Source organism: Microtus ochrogaster, linkage group LG9 (assembly GCF_000317375.1).
Source record: "Microtus ochrogaster isolate Prairie Vole_2 linkage group LG9, MicOch1.0, whole genome shotgun sequence".
Classification (NCBI taxonomy): Eukaryota; Metazoa; Chordata; class Mammalia; order Rodentia; family Cricetidae; genus Microtus; species Microtus ochrogaster.
Genome location: NC_022034.1, coordinates 8,368,331 through 8,392,293, shown reverse-complemented (window position 1 = coordinate 8,392,293; position 23,963 = coordinate 8,368,331). Strand labels below are relative to the sequence as shown.

The window sequence follows — 23,963 nt, the reverse complement described above, 5'->3', positions numbered from 1 at the left end:
CAGTGGTGTTCTTGCCTCTACCTTTCAGAAGGCTGTTGCAGTTGCATTGCATGTAATATACAGACTTCTTGGGCTGCAGTGTGGGGTAGGGTGTACAGGGGAAAGCACTTATCCAGTTTCTCAGGAACAGAATGCTTGAGGATCCTCTGAGATTTGTGTACATGTCTTGGTTTTGTTTCTATTGTGTTTTTCTTTCCTATTTTCCTTTACATCTCTAAAGCTCTTAAAAGTCTTACCAAGACAATACCATGGTCACCTAACAGTGCAACTCATTGTGATTGGTAGCTGTGTTCTCTAGGAACTGGAATTCTATGGTTTTTTCAATGTTGTAATATAAGTTATATATTAGTCTTATTTCACCAGTTAGGAAGACAAACCTGCTTACACTTTTTATTGTTAAAATTATCACAATACTGCTACAGTAAGCCATTATTTCCCAAAGTACCTGGGATGAAGTTTCTCATAATACTTTCTTCCTGGAGCAAATCGAGGCTCTAAAACCTGAGGTGCACTGCCTAGAATCTCAATTTTCTAAGAACAATCCCTACATAAGCTTTTGTCCTGGGATAATTTTAATAGAACCTCTTTTCCTCCTCAAAATACTACATTCCTTCATAAACTGGGTCTCTAAAAATTATGAAAAGAAAGCAAATGGAAGTAGGAAGAAAAGCCCAGCAAGCACATATACCCCTCGTGCTGCCTACCCTCTCATTGGCACAGCATCATGTGTGGTGAGTGTTCACCTGTGGAAGCTTCTAGAGCCTCATCCACAACATTCACCTGCTCCCCTCAATGGAGCATCTCGCTTCACTCTACAGCTTACACCATACAAGGGTGACTGCACAATGACGACCACATAGCCACAAACATATTCTAGGATTGTGCATGAATATCAAAGAATACTAAAGTCCCACCAACTGCACACTTAAAGGAAAACATGCCCACAGCATGCAGTGTGCCATGTCTTTATAATGAGACTCAAGTATGAACATAGGTTACTGTTATTTCAAAATTGAAATCACTAAATGAATTTAATAAAAATTCCATAAATATCAAGGTTTATTTTAGTTTTCAGTATACTCAGATATACAAGCAAAATATACAATAATTTGAATTAAAGAAACAAAATGAAAATAAAAACATTGGAGGATTGTAAATGATCATATGATTACTACCATTAAAAAAGAGAAACACTAATTAATTAAAATCACAAACATGCAGAGGCATAGATGTCTGTTTTTATGGTTCCCTTTCTTTAAAATTATTATTACCAAGCCAGGCTAATGTCAGCACTTGGGAGGCTGAAGCAGACAGGGATCTCTAAGAGAGAGGCACATAGAGGCTTGGTTTTCATAGTGAGTCCTGAGACAGTCAGAGCTACATAACAGAGAGACTTTGTCTCAGAAAGACCAAAAATATTATTATAACTAATATGCATTAATTCTATAGTCAAAAAATGAATATAATAAAAAGAGAATGCTAATGCTGGGAAATAGTATGTGAATAGTTCACATATACATGCAATACAGCACAGCTGGATAGGCTGTTCTCATTGCCTCCTCTCAAACCTATTTTACATGTATTGATTGTGATTTCTCATGGGAGTCTGGCATTGAGATGATCTAAATTCTCAAATGACTGCTAAAGACGGCAATCAGGATAGCAGCACTGTTAATAACGGCATACATCTGTACAGTATTTGTATGTGTAAGGTCTTTATACAAACAAAACCATTGCTTTCTTACAAAGTTGCAGCAAGATTTGATCTCTTATTATTTTTGTCTTTAAAATCAGCAATCTGAGAAAAAAAGCCAAATTCCCCAAATGAGTATAGAATACATAAACATCAATTTGCCTTAATTTGTTACATTAAAAACTAGATGCACTCTAGTGACTTTAGAGGTAGATGAAGATAAAGACACTGTTAGAATACGCATTCGCTTAGTATGCTTTCTTAAGAGAAATAGTCTTAATGAATGTGAAATTGTTTCCCATGCATCACATCTCGGCAGAAGTCAGCTATACATATAGTCAGGGACTAGCACATCTATCCTGACAGATGCCCCTTCTCCTCACAGACCTCTCCAGGGCCTGTTTCCCTTCAAGGACAGGCTGAGCTGAGCACCCCTGCCACACTACTTGGTACCGCATTGCCTTACCAGAACCTTCCCTTTTGAACCTTGTGCTTCTCATCCAAAACACTACCTACTACTTCTCTGCCTTTACCCAGCTGCCATCGCTTATATCAGGAAAGTTAGAAAAATAACTGTGTCTGTGTGTGACTCCCCTGTGAGTGTGTGCATTTGTATACATGTGAGATCAACGAACAACCACATACGTACGTCCTCACCCTCGCCATGTGAGGCAGGGTCCTGTCTGCTGTCGTATGCTAGGCCAGTTGGCCTGTCCATGTCCCTTCTCCCCTTAGAACCTCTATACCCAGGTCTTAGTGTTTGTGTGACAGTCTTTGTCACTGAGCCATAACCTCAGCCCCTAAAGCAGAAATTTTCTTCATTTCCTTCTTAACCCTCAGAATTTAGAGTTTTTAAGTTAGCCTCAAAAGTGTCACTTGGGTGGACTGTACTTCCTGAGGTGTTTTTGTCCCTTGCTACTGAAATTAAAATATTCATCCTGCTTCATCCTTGCCCCCTGGCAATTGAATCTATTCCAGTTGTTTCAAAAGAATTTCTCTCTGGCAAATATCTGTGAGTATAAAGTCTGCTCCTTTGGTCCAGCCCAAGGCTCCAATGGTTAGTTAAGCATCTCCACAGGTATCTCCTCTCACAAACTGAGCACTCTGAACACTCACCCTGTTGATGGCATCCCTTTACTTTCTGTGAATAAACTCACAGTGCCAAGTCCATTAAGAGTCTGCCAAATGACCCTGAAAACTCCATCTTTTCCTCAGTCTTTAGTATAGTCTCCAAGTTCTGGAAGAATGAAGACTGTCTTGCCTCCCAAGCACTTCACATACTTATCCTTCCATCAAGAGAATCCTTATCTTGACTCAGTTCATCCAGGAGCTGTTTCCTGGTGCCTTCCTGTTAGGTGTCCCATCTGCATCTTTGAAGTGACACAGTGCTCGTCTTTGCTTGCAATGCAGCAATAATTATGCACGGAACATGTCTATTCTATTCAAACTGCGTGGCATTGCTAGGATTTTACCATATGTGGTGCCCCAGACAGTTTGATCTAGTGTGTATTTAGTTTCAGAGCCCTAACCAGGTAAAGCACAGACTCCATGCAGGCAAACTGAGCTCTGTCTTTTCATCAATTCCAATCCGCCCTCCCCCCCCACCCTCCAGAAGCCCTGAACACTGGAAATTAAAAAACGTTAAGCAAAATAAGACTCTTGAATCAGTACATAGATTTTCATAGCATCAATCCTCTGCAACAATCAGTCTTCTTGAATAAGAAACAGCTAACTGTTACACGTGCCGCCCTACCTGGTAGGGGAGTAGGCTTTAGAATCTAAAAGGCCTCACGATACACTTCACTTGGATTCAAGAAGCTGTTTTAAAACCATTTATTTGTGAAGGAAACAATCTTAGGTTTAGAAGTTGGCAGATACAACGAAAAGCTTTTTAGTTGACTGAAATAAAAAAAAAAATCAAAACAGTTTTTAGCACAGGCACTTCCCTTATGAAAACAAACTGCCTGGAAGCAAAGCACAGCAGTTTCCACACAATGGCGGCCCCACCGCCAGCAGTGGGAGCAGGAGAACGGCGGAAGAGATTTACATTTCTATAGTTCCTTTGTGTACCCACATTCCAAAACCGGTTCACAAAGCGGCAAATCACTTGGCCCAAAGAGGACTGGCTGGACTGGATAGTGTGAGTCCTGACAGCATTGATCCCTACCAGGCTGTGAGCAGGAAGCAGGGAGGACTTGCATGCCCTGCTTCTAATTACTGCAGTAAGTGGGGCTCATATCTGCTGACCTTCCCAAAGCACCACCACTGTTCTCCTACTCTAGCGGATGGACCTGCTCATCACCTCCTGGCCAGTCCCTTACATGCCTCCAAAATGCACTGATCCAAATGCAAGATGCAAGAAGAAAGGATTTCCACGGGCCAGATACCCAGGAGGCCATATCCCTATAGGATGTGATCCCTACAGTCTGCTCAGCTCTGTATCAGGGCAGAGACCAGGGGTGACTTCACCTACATCTGGCTACACAAAGATGGCCTTTTGCTGTATAATTCTGATGTTGTTCATGGACTTCTCCGAGTACTCTGCACAGGGGGCCCTGGGCGAGCATCCGGTGCCGCTCTCCAAGCAGCAGCTGTGACTGTCCTCCAGGGGTCACAGTTGGGTTATAAATCCCTCACCGGACCACGGGCTGAGAAGCCTGATTGGGAACAATTTATTTGAACCCCTCTTCATTTCGATTCAAATGGAATAAGGAAGGTAAAAACTGAACAGACCCTGAAATTGTGCCTCGCTGCTCTCGCAGACAGTAAACATTCACTAAGCCTAGCGCCTCGCTTCTCTTTCCCTCTCTCACCTCGCTCAGCCTTGGTCCTCCAATCCTTCCTGCTTGCTGCTTTAATGCATAATTAAGAAGGTCAGAATTAATGAAGCAGTGTGGAGTAAAGTTCAAGGAATCCCCAGGCACTATTTATTCTATTAGATCCCGGGCATGAACGTCAGATTGGCAGAGGAAGCTGCATGGGCAATGGGCCCTGCTGAATCCCAGGAACCACCCACCCAGGGAGACTCACCTGCACTGTCAGGTCATTCTGAAGCTCCTTCCCAGCAAAAATCACACGCAGCTGGTCAGCCGGAACCCCCTGTCGCTTAGCAACCACTTCCTTGAGCTGGAAGATGCTGGTGTCAGAATCCACCTCCACTGGGAAGCCATGGCTGGAGTTGAACCTGACGAACACTAAACACAGGCAGAGAGACACAAGCATTACTCCAAGCCCTTACTGGCCAGTGAAATGTCTCTGGAAATGCTTGCCCCTCGCCTGCCCGTCAGTGAACGGCATATATTTTCTTTCATTTGTAACAGGGAACTTTATACTATAGAGCAGTAGCCAGAAAAAAAAAATTTCCCAAGATGCTTCCCGTTCATACACCAGTCAGTGACCTGCAAACCAAGACTGTGCTGTGCCTTTGACATCCATTTTCCGAAACACAGGGACTCAAGCGGAACACCTGCTTGATTGGAATCTCAAGATCCCCATGAGTTTATAAAATATTCTGCTCCAACAGACTGAACAAACGCTCCCTCCCTCCCAGGGCCCTCTGCATAAAAATCAAAGGCAGCATGTTGATGTTCCACAGAGAAATGGAGGAAATGGAAGCCACATTGTAGACAAGTGAAGAGAGCTGGGGCCATAGGGCTGGGGCTCTGTGAAGGAGTTCTGGACTCTGTTAAATGGCTGTAGGTGCTAAGTAAGGACTCTGGGCCCTGTGTAAAGATTTTGGCTCATGGGTCTCTGGATTTCTAGAGAGATCTTAAAGTAACTTATCTATGTTGTTGGAAAGTTCTCTTCATTAGACTCTGGCTAGAACCCATGGCCTTCCCCACACTGTCTTCCTACTTCCCTTGTCAAACCGTCCCAGCATGCCTCACATCCACCTGCCCTTTCCCGCCATCCACTCTCTTCTCACTTCTCCAAGTCAGGCTCTTATTGAGTACTTTCTAGATCCTTATGTTGGGTGCAGTGTGGATGCCTTTAATCTCAACACTCCAAAGCACAGGCATTTCTAGGCCAACCTGCTCTAAATAGCAAGTTCCAGGATAGCCTAAGCTACATAGAGAGTCTGTGTCTGAAAGAGAAAAATAAAGCAAACAAAAATACTTTCTAGATTCTTGCATATAATATAGTCTTTTGTTTTTAATTCAAAACTTTAGTAAAACTAGCATACACACTTTAAATAATTGTGTGAGACAGAGATAGGAACTTTCCAATCAACTTTAGAGACTTAATTCTTTTCCTTGCCATAGATCTGTCCTGGATGAAGGCCAGAAGTCACACATGTTCCGGGACTCTAGTTCCTAAACTGAGTTCTTGTTATCTTTCTTCTCCTTTTATACAGTCACCTGAAGACCGTATGGGAGCGTGTGACCGAAGCTCCAGTCCAGACACCTGGATGGAAACGCACAAGGACATTCCATGGCTAGCCTGGCTGGAATAACTTCTGTCTCAACCCAGAAATGCCGTATTGTCCCTCACTGGGGAATCCCTGTTGGCAACACATTTTTTGGGGGACCATTTCCAGTTCTCCAGTACCCCTCCTTGTGTAGCAAGACAAACAGTGCAGAAGTTCCACCATCTGATACTCTCACTGAGACTATTTCAGGGTTAACTAAGAATTTGACCTCCAAGGAAAACTTCCCAACTCTAGTCTAGGAATCTGAGGTCAAGATACCACAACTTGTGCAAACCTCCCCTCCAGCTAACTGCTTATCATAATAGCTTCTGTGAAACTGATTGCTCGCACAACACCTCCCCCTGCAGCTGCCAAGAGGGGTACCAGGAGGTGGTTTCTGCCTTTAAAAGCCCCTCAGTGGAAATGTTCAGGGCTGCACTTGGGTCCCGAATACCTGAGTGTAGTCCCAGCTGGCTGGAATAAAGTCTTCCATTGTCTATAAACGGTGTCTGAGTAGTCACCTCTGTGAGCTCCTTGTAACATTGTGTGCTCTCTCTTAGTTATCTCCTGTGAACCTAGCATAAACTCTTGTCAAGCGCTCCCTTCCTGTTGTCCTAAGTCACTCTTAGGTACTCACAACAAAGCACCTGAAGTCTGGCCCAGGCCCAGGGTGGCTTTGCTGTTGTTTACTGTTAGGAAGCTACAGCCAGGCGGAACAAGAAAGCCTCTATACTCTCAGGGACCTGGCTTCTCAAGGATCAATATCAGCATCATTATTATTTTAACAAGGTGTGCGTTAGTAGAGCACCCTCTCCCTCACTCCCCAGTTCTCCTTTCTGTTTTCACAGTTCATGGTCCCGTTGTTCTCTGTCTTCCTCAGAAACCCTTTCTTCCTCACTTGCTGTCTTTTCTAAGAGTTTAGGCTTTCTCCACATTTACACTGATTTATATGCATAAATGTATACATTATATGCTAGGATCTACATATGGGAAGACTATGTGGTTTCTGTCTGAGTTTGGGGAACCTCACTCAATATAATACTTTACAAATCCATCCGCTTTCCTGCAAGTTCCCTTTTTCCTCCACTGTGTATCACCATACTTCCGTTACCCATTTGTCTTCTGACAGGCATCAAATCGGGTTCTGGTTCTTTGTTATTGTAAATAGAGCAGCAATAACTAGAGACTGCGAGTGCCCCTGTGTAGACAGAGTCCTTCTGGTTCTGCCCTCTTGTGATAAAATTAGAATACTGCGCAGCTCATCCCATTCTTGGAGTAGGTGTCCAGGACGTTCTCGGAGGGAAGAGCATGGACCTTTCCTCATGATAGGAAGGGCTGTCAACAGCAGAGTAAAAGCTCGCTTCCTAATAGAATGCTGGCATTCCCTGTACAGGAATAAGAAAACGGGATAAGACAGAAAAAGGACAAATGCTCCAGGGAAGGAGTCAAGTTGTGAGAAGAGCGACAAAAGGCGTGGGAACAGCGAGACCGAGAAGGGAGAGCATGGAAGACAAGAGAGGAAGACCTGGCATGTCTTGAATAGCTAGAAAAGCGAAGGACTGGAAGAATAAGAAATTCATGAAAAATACTATTAAGAAAATGTGGCATCTCTCTCTTTTTTTCTCTTTGTGTGTATGATTTCATTCTGCATCACTGAAAATACAGGTGAAGAAATAAAAATATATTGATGCCTGCCATGTATGCATAACATCTCAGATCAAGACTCAAAGTCAATAATCCATTGGTTAAGTTACAGGACAGGGGGCTACAAGAAACAAAGACATGGTCAAGTTGTAAACATTACTGTTTTTTCCACTGCTATGAATAGGATTTTTATAAAGACAATACCATGGGGGTGATGCAGAAGGAAGATGCTGGGGAATATCTGTAGAAATATATTAAAATCCCCATGAGACTCTATGCTGATGTGTTTCCCAAAGATTCAAACAAAGAAAATCCTACTGCAAATGCAGGACTTATAAAGAAAAGAAGGGGGAGAAGGGAAAATAATAAAGGCAGAAGTGAAACAACAGAGCATGTATAACTATTCAAATCATGTTTTATTAAGTGTTCATGTCCTATAGTCTTAAGTTCACTCTGCATAAATTATGAAAATTATATACAAATAGATACCTTTGAATAGTAAGTTTATGATACAAATTGATTTTACAATAAAAATATCACCTAAAGCTATTGTAAGAATTCAGTCAACTAAAATGCTTGTGTGGCTGAAGAGGACAGGTCAATAACCAAGTGGAAATGTACCACATCCCATCTGTACAGCCCCCCAGTTCCAGCAGGGAGCCCCACTGAACCCCTCAGAGAAAGGAGGTTATCTTTAGAACCAGTCAGACAGTGATCCGACTTCCAGCTACTTCCTAGCTTTATAATTTAGAACAAGCTGTCTGGCATCTCTGCTCCTGGCTGCCTGTTATGCTAAGGGTCTGCCAGTGGGATTATGTACAACCTCCAGGGCCCGGTCCAGATTTACTGCGACTGAACCTCAGAAACAGCCCGTGGGACAGATGAGCACTTGCTCCAAAAGCATTTCCTCACTTGAGCTGTCCAGAGGAGCTGGGGCTGATTTTAAAGCCACACTCGCCATCTGTGCTGGACTAGGGCAGAGTGCATGGTGTTCAGCTAAACACCGAGTAAAGCGGACACATTTCCTCGGATCTTAACACCTCAATGGTCCCAAATCTTCTAAAAAAAGATAGAAGGGAAATTTGACTAGTCATCATTTTCTGAGATTTGATTATATAGTAAAAGCCTGCAGTCTGTTTTCTTTTCTTTAGTGAACTGTGTGCAGTGTCAGAGACAAGTGTTACATCACCTTCAACCAACGACACCAGTGAGGTGGATCATCACTGACATAAACACATGATCACATTCTCTGAGACAAAGTGTCTGGGTCTCATGCTTGCTGTTCTCCATCTTGGAGCTGGAAAATACTCTTTTTTTTTAATCCCCTGTCATCTTTCACTAGCCTGCAGAAAACTCAGAGGATCAGGAAAGAAATGGGAGTGGAGGGGAGGGCCGTTGGGAGGCGGGCCCACATGGTCAGTCCTTCAAGGCTGTTTCACTCACAGGTGCAGCCTGAGGAGGGCACAAGGTTTTGAGCACAGCTCTTTCTTGACTCTGTCTGCCCCCTGTCATTATTCTACCCCTGCACTGAGGATGGTAAAATTTTGGTGGCACTGACTCAGCCTTCCTAGGAAGGGATTCTAACTAATCCGTGTAATTCCAGTCTTCTTGTCACTGTTTATAGGACTGGTTCAGGAACGGGTATAAATCAATTAGCACCTGTCTTCCATTTCCCTAGATACTGGTGATGTGAGACTAATCGACAGGAAATGCAGGCTGTCAAAATTTGGTGAAGAACTTTTGAGGGTATTAAGAATCACTTGAGACCTGAGCATTTTAGCCAACGGAATCAAACAATCCCCAAACATCAGCATATAAATAGGCTCAATGCGTCCACCAGGACAAGAGGTGACTTCCAGAGAGAGAATGCCTCTGAAGGACTTTGGCTCTAACTACACCCAGTAAAAACCAAGAGCAAGTTCTGCTCCAGCAGTTAAAGACTGCCCTGGCATGTAACTCCATCTGTCCCCAAGTGAGGCTTTCCTTCCCTTCCTTCAAGAACTGTACCTAAGCCCAGTAACTCCTGTTTTCAACCAGAAATGACCAAACAAGCAAACAAACAAAAAACACGTGTCCACATTTCCCTTGCTACCCTATTTTTCTGAATGGGGAAATTTATTGAGAATTACTTCCATTTGACTATATATATGTATAAATCCATTGTGGAAGACTGTGGCAAAGCCTTCGTATTTTCAATCCATTGTCACTTCCCTTGAGTCATATACACCCTGCAGACATATCCCGTATAATCTGCTAATATTTACAAATACTTTTTTTTCCCTTTGGCATCTGCTATGTCTTCCTGGTATTTCCCTGTAGCATAGGGCAGACTTTTGTAATTTCATTTTCTAATTTCTCTTCCTTTCTTGTACCTGCCGATTTTTAGAAAACTCATGAAGTTGGGGGACATTTTGTTTAGTATTTGTGCATTGTCCAGTGGCTTCATCAAATCAGGGCTGTAACAAAAGACCCCACATCTTTTTTTCAGCCCATCTCCCTGGAACTCAAGAAATTTCATATTCTAGGTCAAAGATCTTTGGTCAACACCCAAGGTACAATAAAATGAAAACTGTCCTCTATTTTGAATATGGTTCCAGCACTTCCATTATTGCCATTATCTTTGATTGGTTGTTGCATTTTGTTAATTGCATCTATAACGTATCTTTCACTTTTAAACTCTCGTATTCTTCATTAATGTTGACGCATTCCAAGCTGCCATCACCTTCCAGAAGGCTGAAAAGTCGCCTCATTCATGTCTGTGCATCCGTGTTTTCCCTCTCTGATTTAGTTCCCACTGGTCAGGCAGAAAATGTTCTTTATGGACCGCAAATCAAAACAAACGACTCCCCTCTGCTGACTTTCCCTTGCAGATTCCATCCTTATTCTGGTCACAAAGCCCTCATGGTCAGCCTCTGGCAACCTCTCTTAACTCCCAGTAAACCATTCCTAGGCTTGGCACCAAGCCCTACCATAAGAAATAATTATAAAGGAAACTATACATATATATTTACAGTTATATGCTTTGTCCATGCACATTTACATACACTATTTTAGAAACTTTGATAAGTGAGTTACCAAATTTGTTACTCTATTGGTGACAGGCCAAGAGAGTACAGAAGTTCCTCCATTTTGTATTCTTCCTGAGGCCATTTCAGGTTTAACTGGAATTTGATCTCCTTGATGGAGAATCCATGGAAAATTAGCAAACTCTATTTTAGGAACTCAAGATGTCCCAGCCAGGATGCAGTTTTTGTCTTCAAAAACCCTGTGCTCTGGACACTCGCTCAGGACTATACTTGCAACCCGAATACCTGAGTGTGGTCTCAGCCAGCAGGAATAAAAACTTTCAGTTGGCCACAGACTGTGTCTGTCGGGTCATCTCTGGCCATGTATAACACCACAGCTTTTAGTCAGAGCCAGGAACGATCTGTGCCATGCTGGGCAGCAGATACAAGGTTGCAAAGCCACAGTGCTGGGCTAAGGAGAAGCAAGAGGCTGAGCCTACAAGAGTGTGATTTTTCTCCTAAGGGAAGGGAAAATCCCAGAAGGAAAAGAAACAGAATACACAAATTCTGCCCACCCAACTTGTGGCTAGCCCTCAAGTGTGAAGGTATAGGATAGCCTCACAACAGTTCAGTCAGAAGAACAACTGACCCAAGAGGCAGAGCGCAAGCCATGGCCTTGAACACACACACAGTGAGCTCCTGTGTGCAGAGAACGTGAGGTCCTCCCAGTGGGGGAGCCTGATGAACACTCCCTTGGCCAGGAGAGGAAGGCAGCAGGAATGGGGGCGATGAGAACGGCCTTTTTCTGCTGTGGTCTCCCCCCTGAAATTCTATCTCCCCAGTCTAAGATGACTGTCAGGGAAAACCCAGCTGATCAGCACAATCACGGTCTCCCGAGCAAGGAAGAAGACCAGGGGGAGACTCACAGGAGAGAGGTAACTAAGCCCAGTGTGTTATTCTGGGGAGATACACACTCAGAGGTAAAAGCTGAGGAAATACCAATGAAGGCAGGACTTCAGTTAGTAAAAATGTACAAATAGCACATTCCTGATAGCAATTAAGTTATTAATAAACACTGGGAACAAGAGCTGAAGAGATGGCTCAATGGTTAAGAGCAATGGCTACTTTAATAGTAAACCAAGGTTCAATTTCCAGCACACACGGAGCAGCTCACAACGTCTGTAACTCCACCTCCAGGGGATCTGAGGCCCTTTCTGGCCTCCATGGGACGGGTTCCAAGTATGCACATGGGATACAGACAGACATCCAGGCAAAACATCCATGTACATAAAATGAAGTAATAATGACAATTTAAAATGTTTTAATAAAACTCGAACCTAGGTGTGACATATATCACAACTCCCTACTCTCTCTTACCTATGTTTTTCTTTTTCTGTAAAGCTTAAAGTATTCTCAAATAAAAGGCATTTAAAATAAAACAGAAGACATAGGCTGGTACCACCAGTTCTAGTCAATAAAAACATTTTTTTCGTTTAAGAATAATCGAAGTATTTCCCCTGAAAATGAAAGAAACAACGGTGGCAGGGGAAGAGGACAGAGTCCCCACATATCAGTCACATCTGTGAGCAAGCACAAAATTACAGAGCAGTTCAAAGAGTCAGAAAAGTAGGGTGCGTTCTCAAGAGGGAAGGCAGGCAGCTGAAGGAACCCCAACAGGGCTCTCACTTTTACTAGAGAGACAAAAGCAATCTGTCTTTTAATATACATACTCAAACAGTTTCTGTGGCCTTCCCCAATGAAGTAAAACAGAAAGTAAGAACAGACACACGGGACAATGGGTATAACACAGAAGCCAACAGGGATTAATGGAGTAAAACTGTAACACTCGGGACAAAAACGTGTTGGGAGAATCGCATAACCAAATGTCTGTGGAGAGGAGGAACACAGGAGACTGGAAGGAGTGGGAGCCCAGAGGAGGAGACATGAGGGATTGATGGGGTAGCAGCAAAGGCCCCCACATGTGCTGTCACCACGTGGCAACAGGGGAGCTTGTCAACTGTACCCCACCCTACCCGCCATGGCTCTGCTAGAAGCGCTTTGCACCTCACGTATTTCTTCACACTCTCCGCAGGCTGGAGACAGACAGCAAGATGCAGAATCGGAAACCCTTGGGTAGGGAAGAGACCCATTGTCTCAGGAAGGAGTAACCCTAGGAATTTCACCATCTCTTTATGTCCCCTGACTTTCCATGGACCTCTCTTCTTCCCTTGCCTCGTTCTTTAATTCTCCTCATTTCTTGAAGGAATTTTTCCATTTTCTTTCTTAATATCTGATTAGAATTTACATCTTAAGAGAGAAGAACAGAAGGCAGGGAATGTAATTCCAAGTCTTTCTAACAAGAGGTGTGGGTAGTGGCTGAGATCCTGGCCTCAGGAACGGATGCCTGGGCTTGAAGTCTAGTTCTGCCCCTCCTTTTTCACTTCTGCAACCAGAGCTCACAATTACTGTCCCTCGGTCAAACAGGGGATAATAGTAATTACTTCATACAGTGGTTGTGATAATTGAAGAAATTAATACAAGGGAAGTAAAGTCCTGCCTGGCCTGTGGCAAATTTCAGTAGTCATTGCTTTTATTTGAAGGCCAACATAAGTCATAAGAGTAACTGTGTTTACCATGTCAAATGCACAATACTAACGTTTGGATAACTGAAATCTACAGCCTTTTCTTCGCCAGAGAGAGGCCTTTCCTGCTGTGTTCTGCTCTATCGTGCTGCAGAGGACTCAGTAATTGATCTCAGGTAACTATGGGTCCTGATAGTGGTATCTTCTGCTCAGACACAGCTCTCTATTTCCAACAGGCTTGTGTAGACATTATCTTGGTTAATCTTCACAAGCGCATTGAGAGATAATTGGGACAACATTTACTATTCCTACCTACAAGATGAATAAAGAGGAAGAGGGGCTTGCCTACTATTTAAAGGAGAGCTAAAACAGGCATCCCGGGGCTCTGAATCTCTTGGTTTTGTGAGGATAACATTCATACTGAACTGTAAGTCCTGGCCTAAGACGACAAAGGAGAGAAAGTAGGTTACCCACCTCTGGGTGCTCACATTCCCTTCCATAAATCCAGTATGCCTGAAAACATGTTCATGGTTATGTTCAGAGACTGGTCTCTCAGAGATCTCTAGTACACCACTGCAGGCTGACTAAGAAAATAATTTATATTGTTGGTTACTGAGAAGCCCAATAACCTACGGTAGACTCCTTTAGTTTCACAGTAGGGTTGAGGCTGGTTATTAAGAGGGATTTGTTTTTCTCATCTCAGAATACTTTATGCTGTTCAGACTGGGTTATTATGAATTCATGTAGAAAGAAACAATGACGATGATGCCCACTATCTCAGCTCTTCTACCTCTGGGAATTACCAAGGAAGGGCAGCATCCTCAGACAGAGGCCAGACAAACAGAAGTAAGACTATTGATTATAATACTAAGGAGGATTATGAATTTCATCCAGGAAGCAAACCCCTGTCAAAGTCCCTTTCCTTACCAAGTCTGTCTGCTTTCCCTCCACCTTCTAGTCCCCATCCCTCCACCTTTCCTTCTCTAGCCTCCAACCTCTATCTTCTGTCATTCACCCTCCATGTTCCCACCCACCACCATTCATCTGCACATCTCCACCACCATCACCATTCATTCGTCTGCACATCTCCACCACCACCATTCATTCGTCTGCACATCTCCACCACCACCATTCATTCATCTGCACATCTTCTCCACCACCATTTATTCATCTGCACATCTTCTCCACCCACCACCATTTATTCATCTGCACATCTTCTCCACCCACCACCATTCGTCTGCACATCTTCCATCCTCCTTTCTCTGCCTTCCATCTTCCACCCTGTACATCTCCATCCTCCACCATACACCAAACCATTCACTTATTGATATTATTACCACTGTGGAATAACATTTCAAACACCACAAAACAGGTATTCAGATAGTTTTTATGGCAAATTAATACTGGCTGGTAGGGCAATTTAAAAGCAACTAGCTATACTATCATTTCAAAAGGAAAGCATTTTCCATAAATTTCTTCAGTTAAATATATAGTGCCAAGACTTTGACAAAAATATTTAAAATAAGATAAAAAAACTTAGTAAGTATTCCATGGGCAAAGTGTGTTAAATGTATGGTATTTCTAGTTTCCAACATTTTCTAAATGTATTAAATTTAATTAAATGCTTCTAAATGATACACTAGCATGCAAGCTAAATTAATTCTAATCTTTCTGAGATCTATTTGATATCATTTCCAGAAATGAACAAGTGAATGATTTCTATCAGTGTTTTAAAAATAAATGGTTTATAATTATTTTCAACAAAATTAAATCTGTACTCAATTTGGTTAGAAATTGAATGATAGACAACTGGCACATTTGTAATGAAGAATTACTAAATTTTTTGTTGTTATAAGTTTTATACATTTAAAGAATGAAATGATGATATAGTAAAATATATTTCTATATTTAATCCCTATAAACTTATTAACATGTACTCACAACAACTTCAGAAACCAAATGCAAAAACAGGATGATGTGAGCTCATTTCATTACATCAGGAGGTAACAGATACCTGTATACAGACCCATCTTACAAATTAGCTCCAGGGAGATGGCTCAGTGGATAAAAGAAATGCCGAGCAAGTATGAGCACCTGCGTGTGGGTTCCTGGAACCACATGAAGCCAGTTGGTGGGATGTCGGCCTGTATCCTGAGTTCTACAGTGAGAGGGGAGTTGAACCTGACATGGGCAGAAGTGGAAGTGCTTTTGTTATCAAACCTGGGAGTTTACAGCCTGTGCCCCCAGTCAGGTCTGGCCACCCATCCTCTATAAAAAGAGCAAAAATATTAAAAAGCAGAAAAGGAGATATATGTAATATGGCCACACTGGGATGAGGGACAAAAAGATCCATCAGAACCCTCAAATCTCTTTCAGGCCCTAAAGTGAGATCAATGTTTAAATAAAGGGCCAAGGATATACTCATCCAAGCAGTCATTCAAGGTGTGGTTCTGGCCACCACTGACCCATCATTATCCCATCATTATCTTGGGATTCCATTTCATCCTGTACGACCCCGTGGCATCTCTTCTGGGACACAAGGCCCCTCTCTGATTGGCACCTTTTCCTTCTCCCAGCAAGAGAGTTCTTTGGGGTTCACTGTTCCAAAAGTCTGAGTGTCAGATTGACAGACTCAGAATGTTTCTCCTTTGCCAAGCCACTTTCATTTTGAGTACTGACTTTAGGGCTAGAAATGGAAAAGCTGGAAACTATGGAAGCCTTGACAAATAGGGTAACTGTAGAGCACAGTCTCACGGGCAAGTGCAACAGAAACAGAGTTAACCAACAAGAAATAGACCATTTTAGATGGTTACATAATGGCCTATCCATGAATTACTAAAAGAATAGCAGTGACGAACAGATCACCACACTTGCGAATCTCACTAAACACATTTTAACATTTTATGGCAATACCATATCCTGTAAGCCTATTCATTCCTATTGTAATTAAAAATGTTCAAAGAAGTACATGGCTCTGCTACATTTATGGTATATATAGCAAAAGAGTTTGATAATTACTCCCTAATATGAGCAGAGGCTAAATTTACCATGGAACTAATCAATATAAATAAAGAAACAGCAAACCTGACTGTAAGCATCAATTGGCAAGACTAAGTCTTCAGTTACTAATGCATCAACAGACCCTGGAGATCATACTGAAGTAAGTTTTGTTTTAACTATAGGTAAAATATTTTTCATAGGTAAATTTATTCCTCCTTATTTTTATAATGAAAAATTTAAAGCACTTTTGAAATTTCACTTGCATTAATAAAATGTTTGTAATAGTCAAGAAAAATAGCTACTGAGACATGAGTATCACAAGGAAAATCCAGTACTATGTGAGCATATTCCATAAGTAAATCGCCCCAGTGTATATTTTTCCCTCTTGAGCACTGGATAGCTCACCAATTATGAAAGCAATTGATGCGAATTTTGTTCTCTTTTTCTTTTATGGCAGTCATGGTAGCAATTTATTTATTTGCTACAAATAAATTTTCTGTGTAATTTTAAACATTTCTAATTAAATAATTTTATCGAATAAAATAAGAGGAAATAAATGCCACTGTGAGTCAATATAAATTATCAACTTATGAATTCAGGATTTACAAAGTTAGAGTCTGAAGACAGCACTACGTGAATCAACCCCAGAACACGGGTGGAACAGCGTGGGTACAGGCAGGCACCCCTCGATGACAGTGCTGCTGTTACTATAAAAACAAATTAACAGACTATACTTCAGCTCAGCAAAAGTCATGATTAATGGATAACCAAATGATAAGTTACATAGTAAAAGGAAGGCTTATAAATTTATTCTTAAAATGCAAATACAAAACTATGTGCAAACATAATCTCTAACTTCGGAGCAGTGTAGCTGGATACTTCTTCAAATAATTAGCTGCAGAACTACTGTCTGCCCCAGTAATTCCAGTCTTGGCTCTCTATTTACGGGAAATTAAAACTATCTCCATGTTAAAAATAAATATGTGAATGTGTTTCCAGAATGATTCTTAGGATTCAGGAGAGAGCAGCCACTCAAAGCCCATCACTGGCAAGTGGAGGAAGACTCGCATGCGATACAAACACACCGTGTATGTTGTTGGCCTTTAGGAGGTAGATCACTGATTCATACCACCACCTCGACGAACCTTAGGAACATTATGCACAATAAAGAAGACAGGGCAGAGAAGTAAATCTCTTGTATTGTGCCATTCATGTTAAATGTCCAGAACAGGCAAACCTGCAGGCAAAAACCACGAGAGTGTGAGCCTTAGGAAGAAGTCCGTTTATTCCATAGACAAAGGAAGACGCTGGGAGAAGTAAGCTTCTGATAAAGGGCAGACATGTCCTTTCTGGGTAATGAAACAGTCTGGATGTGTGCCTTGACACCTGTGATCTCAGCACTGTGAGGGGAGCAAGAGAGTCCCAAGTTCAAGACCGGCCTGGCTACACAGTGAGTGTGAAGCCAGACCACTGCATAGGAGATTGTTTGAAAACAAGAACGACATCTGTATTAGCTGTGCTGGTAGCTGAAAGCTGGGATACTGAACACTGGTGAACCCCGTCATCTTAAGAGGCTGAAGGTTGTCCAGAACTTCAGAACATGCACCACTGTTTCGTAATGAAGCACACGAGTACCACGCCCTTCATTTGAACTGCCGCGCTACCTGTCACAGAATCCTGCATCTGGAAGACTCGCACAACTTGGAAATGTCATCTTTATGCCTCTGTGTTTGCTTTTATGACCTGGCAAAGATTTGCTGTTAAATATCTCAGAGTTGCAACACCTCAAACTGCTCTAAGAACCAAGAAGGGTATTAATGGTATGAAAGGCAGAAACACATATTTCAACATTTAATAGCAAAAAAAAATATTTCAAATTATTCACACTGTTCCAATGTTCATGTGCTCTGAAATAAGTATGAATAAGATTCAGACAGAATTACTGGTGACACTATAATGCATTAAGTCACCAATAAATATTTACCAAATAAATAACTGTGTGTTAGCCACAGTGATAGAAACTGATGTCACTGAATGCATAACCTAGCCTGGGGACAGAGATGTTAAGATGGAATTTAAAAATGGTATAAGAATGAGATGTGAGCTATATTCAAACAAGTGCACAACACAGAAAGTCTGAGAAAGAGGAGGCATAGTGGACAGATGAAGTCCAAACATCCATAAACCTACTTAGGACTGATAGAGAAAAAACATGGCAGAGGTGCCCAGGGACCTACATTTTTACAGCCACAGACTGCTGTCTACTTCACTAATTGTGCTCTTAGAAACCACTACACATCTTTAAACACGAAGTAGTCAGTTGTGTGGGAATGTGTTTCTATCAGCAAGCAAAAAGCCAGTTGGTCTGAAATGAACTTGGTGTTCCTTGAAGCTGTTACGGCTGAGCTTTCTCTCCCATGAGAAGATTGCAGTATTAAAGCAATGTGTTAACAAACAGTATCCTGGCCATCACACACGTTGGAAGTGTGAATGAGAATTACTGAAAACTAGCAGTGTCTGCAGAGATTGGCTGAGTGACAGGACAGTGCTTCGGGGAAGCTGGAATCCTACTGGTCCAGGGGCTAGTCACCTTATCCTGGACTACCTCTAGCCCTCCTGAACAGGCACCTCTGTGTTTGCACGAACATTCTGTGACTAATAGATAAAAAGCCTTTTGGGATCTATCAACAGACTTCTACCAACTCAAGTACTAAGAACATCATCAGATTGCATCTCAAGCCTACAGAAAAGCCCCTCTTCCACCTTGTTGTACCTGTCTTTCTGGCAGACCCTCCAATGTATTTTAAACTTGCCTTGATTCATGAGTCTTTGTTATGTAAAACAACAAAACTTAGTAAAACTGCTTGTACACTGGGATGTGGAATCAAAAGTAACCTAAACCTTGTTCCTGGGTTCTGGTCACTCAGACGGCTTCAGAACAATCTCTTATTGCCTGTAAGATGAGAACTGTGGGTTTGTGTAGGCAAAAGGGAAATCCAGAAGTTTCTACATGTCCATATTCTAAAAAGAATAATATTCAAGCAGATTAAGATTATGACCACATCTCTGGAGCCAACAGGTAAGTCACAAATGTTACTACTGACTCATTTGGATGTCAGACATGTTGACGTGCATGTCATCTCATGTGTGTGTGTGTGTGTGCACAGCATCTCATGTGTGTGTGCACGGCATCTCGTGTGTGTGCACAGCATCTCATGTGTGTGTACACGGCATCTCATGTGTGTGTACACAGCATCTCATGTGTGTGTACATGGCATCTCATGTGTGTGTTCACGGCATCTCATGTGTGTGTACACGGCATCTCATGTGGGTGTGCACAGCATCTCATGTGGGTATGCACAGCATCTCATGTCGGTGTGCACGGCATCTCATGACAGCTCTAGCTCAATCATGTGAACTGATACTTAGGAACACTAGCCACTTTTCAACTCAAGCTTGATGACAAACTCTCTCAATCTCTCTCTCTCTCTCTCTCTCTCTCTCTCTCTCTCTCTCTCTCTCTCTCTCTGTGTGTGTGTGTGTGTGTGTGTATGAAAGAGAGAGAGAGAATTTATGCCTCCAGTATAAGCTTTGAACAGTACACTCAGAAGTAATAGAATTAGGTGTCTTGCCCCTTACCAAAATTACTTTATAGGCCCAACTGTACTCACAACAGAGTTTTGATAAGTAAACACTTTATTTTATTTACTAGTAAGGTGAATAAATGTATAACTAGCCCACAAGATGATGTTAGGGCTACCATACAAATGGTCACGTGTAGGGTGAAACAATCACTTGCTTTAGGACAGGATGTTTACAACTCTTCCTGAACACCTCAGTACTTGGCATGACACAAAGTCTCGGCACGAATCTGTATAAGTCACTTAGGCCCTTGAATGCAGTTTCCGCCATTCTCAAACTAAGACTACCTTCCTAGCCACGTGGCGGTGGCACACGTCTTTAATCCCAGCACTCCAGAGGCAGAGGCAAGTAGATCTCTGTGAGTTCAAAGTCAACCTGGTCTATAAGAGCTAGTTCCAGGACAGGTTCCAAAGCTACAGAGAAACCCTGTCTTGAAAAACAAACCAAAACAAAAACAAAACAAAACAAAAACCAAACAAAACAACAACAACAAAAACCCTACCTTCCTAACTAACTTACTTCAAATGTTTCCATGTTGGGAAAGCATAAGAGAAACATTGATGACTGTTTAAAGCAAAAAAATAGTCCATTAAATTCTTTTAATAGTAATATTGCACACTTAGAAGCAGAACCCAAATCTTGCTCCTGAGAGACCATTCTCTGTAGGTTCCTAGACTTTCTACACCTTGGTGCCTCAAGTTAGACTGTTTTCTGGAAGATGTTTGTGCAGAAAACTTCCTTGGAAAAGAGACAGTGTTTGAAAAGATCCAGCTTCCCTGAGCTTGGGTCTTCTTTTCAACACCAGGCACTCTGTGTGCAGCTGCTGCCGGACCCTTTAACATGGAACTGGGGCTGGGAGGATGGCGGCAACATGGCTATTGCCATAGCTATCAACTGCCTTCTCTCCTGACCCGGTGTCTTCACCTTCTACCAGCCTGTGTGAGGCGTGGTGGGTTTGGAAGGTAAGTGGGGGGCTCCTGACACTGTCTCTGAGTTCAGCATCTCATTTTCAAACCGAGCTGCTTTTGTTCTAGCTTTTGACTCTCATAAAACACGCTGTAAAAATAAGATAAAAATGAACACTGGGCAGAAATCAAATACAAGTCTTTCTTTCAATCAAAAAATTTTTTTGTCATGTCCTTTTCGAAATAAGGATATAACCTTATTTAAGCTGTAAAATGTTTGTTTTCTCAAGAAGCATGTTCCACAGAGAAAGTTCTAACAATCCTGTGCCACTTTGGAAGAGCGTGAGCGCTGTTTTCCTCTCCCTCTGAAAAGCTGCGGATGCAGAGCAGGAGAGGACAACATTGTTCTCACACCTGAGATGCCGTATGAATGGAGTGCATCTCAGGCAGGGATCTGCCACTGCACACCGTAAAAACTAAATAGGGCACTTCTGAAGAGCAAGCTACCTGTTCACCACTTTCCCAAGCTTTAAAACCATTTATCACGGTTTGGTTTTCATTTTGAAGAAAACAATGAAATCTGATATGACTTCCCTAAATAACACAGCACTTTCATATGTAGCAGAGTAACGTTCAAAGTCATGTCTTATTTCATTCAAAATCCATTTGTAGTGACTGCTCCTTCCCTTGCCCTCTCTTGACCCCTCACCCACCTACTAGCCCTTCCCTTTTCTGAATGATCAGCTGGGGGAGGGGCAGGCAGTGGCTTTCAGTCTGTGTGACAGAGCCTCATTCATCCTCTCAGCCCTACTGAAGGGCTGCTCACCCAAGAATCCCCTAACTTCTCCAAAGATGATTTTATCACCAGTTTCCCTACAGGTCAGCCTGTCATCAAAAGCATCACTTTAATAAATATAGCAAAAGAAAGCTAGTGGGTGGTCAGAGCATTTAGGCTCAAGTTTTCATGTGCTCTAAGAAGTGACCTGGCTTATCTCTTGACCACTCCGTGTCTGACACTTCTAAATACATCAGCTGTGCTCTGGAACTGCTCACAGAACGCACTTCCATTAGGGGAACATTATCATTAACTTGCAAGACAGGCTTTAAGCTTTAGCAGGTTTCAGTTCTTATCACAGGTTCATCTGACATAATAGTGATTCTGTTTTGCCTTTAAAGAACACTTCTAGAAATTTTATTACGTTGTTCATTATACTGTCAATGTGAACTCATACTATTAACCCGCAGAACTCTGAGTTTTTGTTCAGAAACATAAAGGTGGGTTTCATTTTAGTGACACAGAGCCCCACAAACACTGCTAGCTTCATCGTTCCATTGTGCAGAATGAAGCCATTTCAATGTATTCAAGGACGTAGCTGTCATCATTGATTAGTCCCAAATGTTTCAGCAGCCCCCAAACTCCCATTCCTCAAATCATTTCATATCCTTCCCCTCTTAGCCCCTCACAATCATTTATCAATTTTATATCTCAATGGATTTGTCGAGTCTATGCATGTCATATAAAAGGAATCATGGAATACATGACCTTTTGTTATGAAATATTAATTTAAGATGTGTTACATTTGTTTATGCTGTGGAGCATTTGTTTAATGATGCAAAGATCTATTGCATTCCTTTATGTTACATTTATTTAATTTTGTAAAGCTGTGCTGCTTTGCCTATTTGTCTAATAAAGAGTTGAATGGCCAATAGCAAGGCAGAGAGAATAAATAGGAGGAGAAATCTGGGAGAAGGAGATCAAGGATCGAGAAAAGAGAAGGAGAGGAGGACACCAAGGGCCAGCTATCCAGCTACACAGTCAGACACAGAATAAGAAGGAAAGATAAAGAAACAGAGAAAGGTAAAAGCCCAGAGGCAAAAGACAGATGGAATAATGTAAAAAGAGCTGGCAAAACAAGTCAAGCTAAGGCTAGGCATTTATTTATAAGTAAGAATAAGCCTCTGTGTAATTATTTGGGAGCTGGGTGGAGCCCCCAAGAGAATAAAGAGTAATAAAATAACCAACAACAACCTCTACATCAGGTTTCTCTCACCTAGCTTCAAGTTTTCAAGGTCTATGTACATTATGACATGAATCTGTTCCTTGCTATTTATGAAAGAATGATATTCCACTTTATCCACTTATTACCCAATGGACATTTGGGTTCTTACTATTTTCTGACTAAGTAGAAGTCATGTCTGTGGCTGTTCTGTGCACTGGTTCTCCTGAGGAAGAGTCCAGACATTTCCGCCGACTAATGGTGTCAAGTGCATTCATTTGTGCTCCTGAGTTGCAGGCTCACACTTCAATGAAGTATACCTCGATTCTTACAGGAGACATTGCCGACTAATGTGACCCTATGATCTTTACTCAAGACTCACCAGGGGATATGCCAGGAAGACACTCTGCTGGTTAAAGTTTTCAAATATATCTGTTATAGTTCCTTGATTCTGTTTTATAGATAACCAGTTCCAAGATTTCTTCTTTAACTCAGATGCATTTGAATTTTAAATTATAACATAAAGTGTGTTCACTTTGAGAAGTTAACTGAAGAACACAGAGGGGTCATTAAATATAGGCTGTAGGCATTTATAGATAAATCTGGAGCATGGTGCAGCTAGAAGCTGAAGCAGGGTATAGAGATGTTTAAATAGGTGCTCAGTGGATAGTATAACATTTATCAATTCTCTCTACTTGTGGCACTAAGGAGTTCATTTCTGTGCAACCATTGCTAACACCCACTCCAGGATGCTTCCATCTTTAAGACTGAGACTGCACTCAGTAAACAGCCATTCTCCATTCCTAGCGGCAGCCGCCACCACTCTACTCTATATTCAAGGAATCGGACCACTAGCGATTTCAGGCACATGGACTCATGCAATGCTCAGCTCTCCATGATGGTTCATCCCGAGTCTTCAGTGTTCATGCACCCTCTATCATGTGAAGGTTTCTCACATTTCTGGGATTCGATAGCTTGTGTTGCCTGCTTCTGTAAATGGTGTTATTATTAACACAGGTGTATAAATGAGGACTTGTGTCCTTGCTTTCAGGACTTGGTGGGGGTATAATTCCAGAAGTGGAACTGT

The 23,963-nt window shown here is 42.0% G+C and overlaps 1 protein-coding gene across 1 annotated transcript in view; it reads right to left on the bottom strand.

Annotated features, from left to right (window-relative positions):
- Nucleotides 1-23,963, bottom strand: part of Prkn (parkin RBR E3 ubiquitin protein ligase) — a 1,229,844-nt gene that overhangs the window by 999,708 nt on the left and 206,173 nt on the right. The window contains exon 2 of the mRNA XM_013352276.2: nt 4,724-4,887. Within this exon, the coding sequence (XP_013207730.1) occupies nt 4,724-4,887 (164 nt within the window). The remainder of the gene's footprint in view (nt 1-4,723; nt 4,888-23,963) is intronic.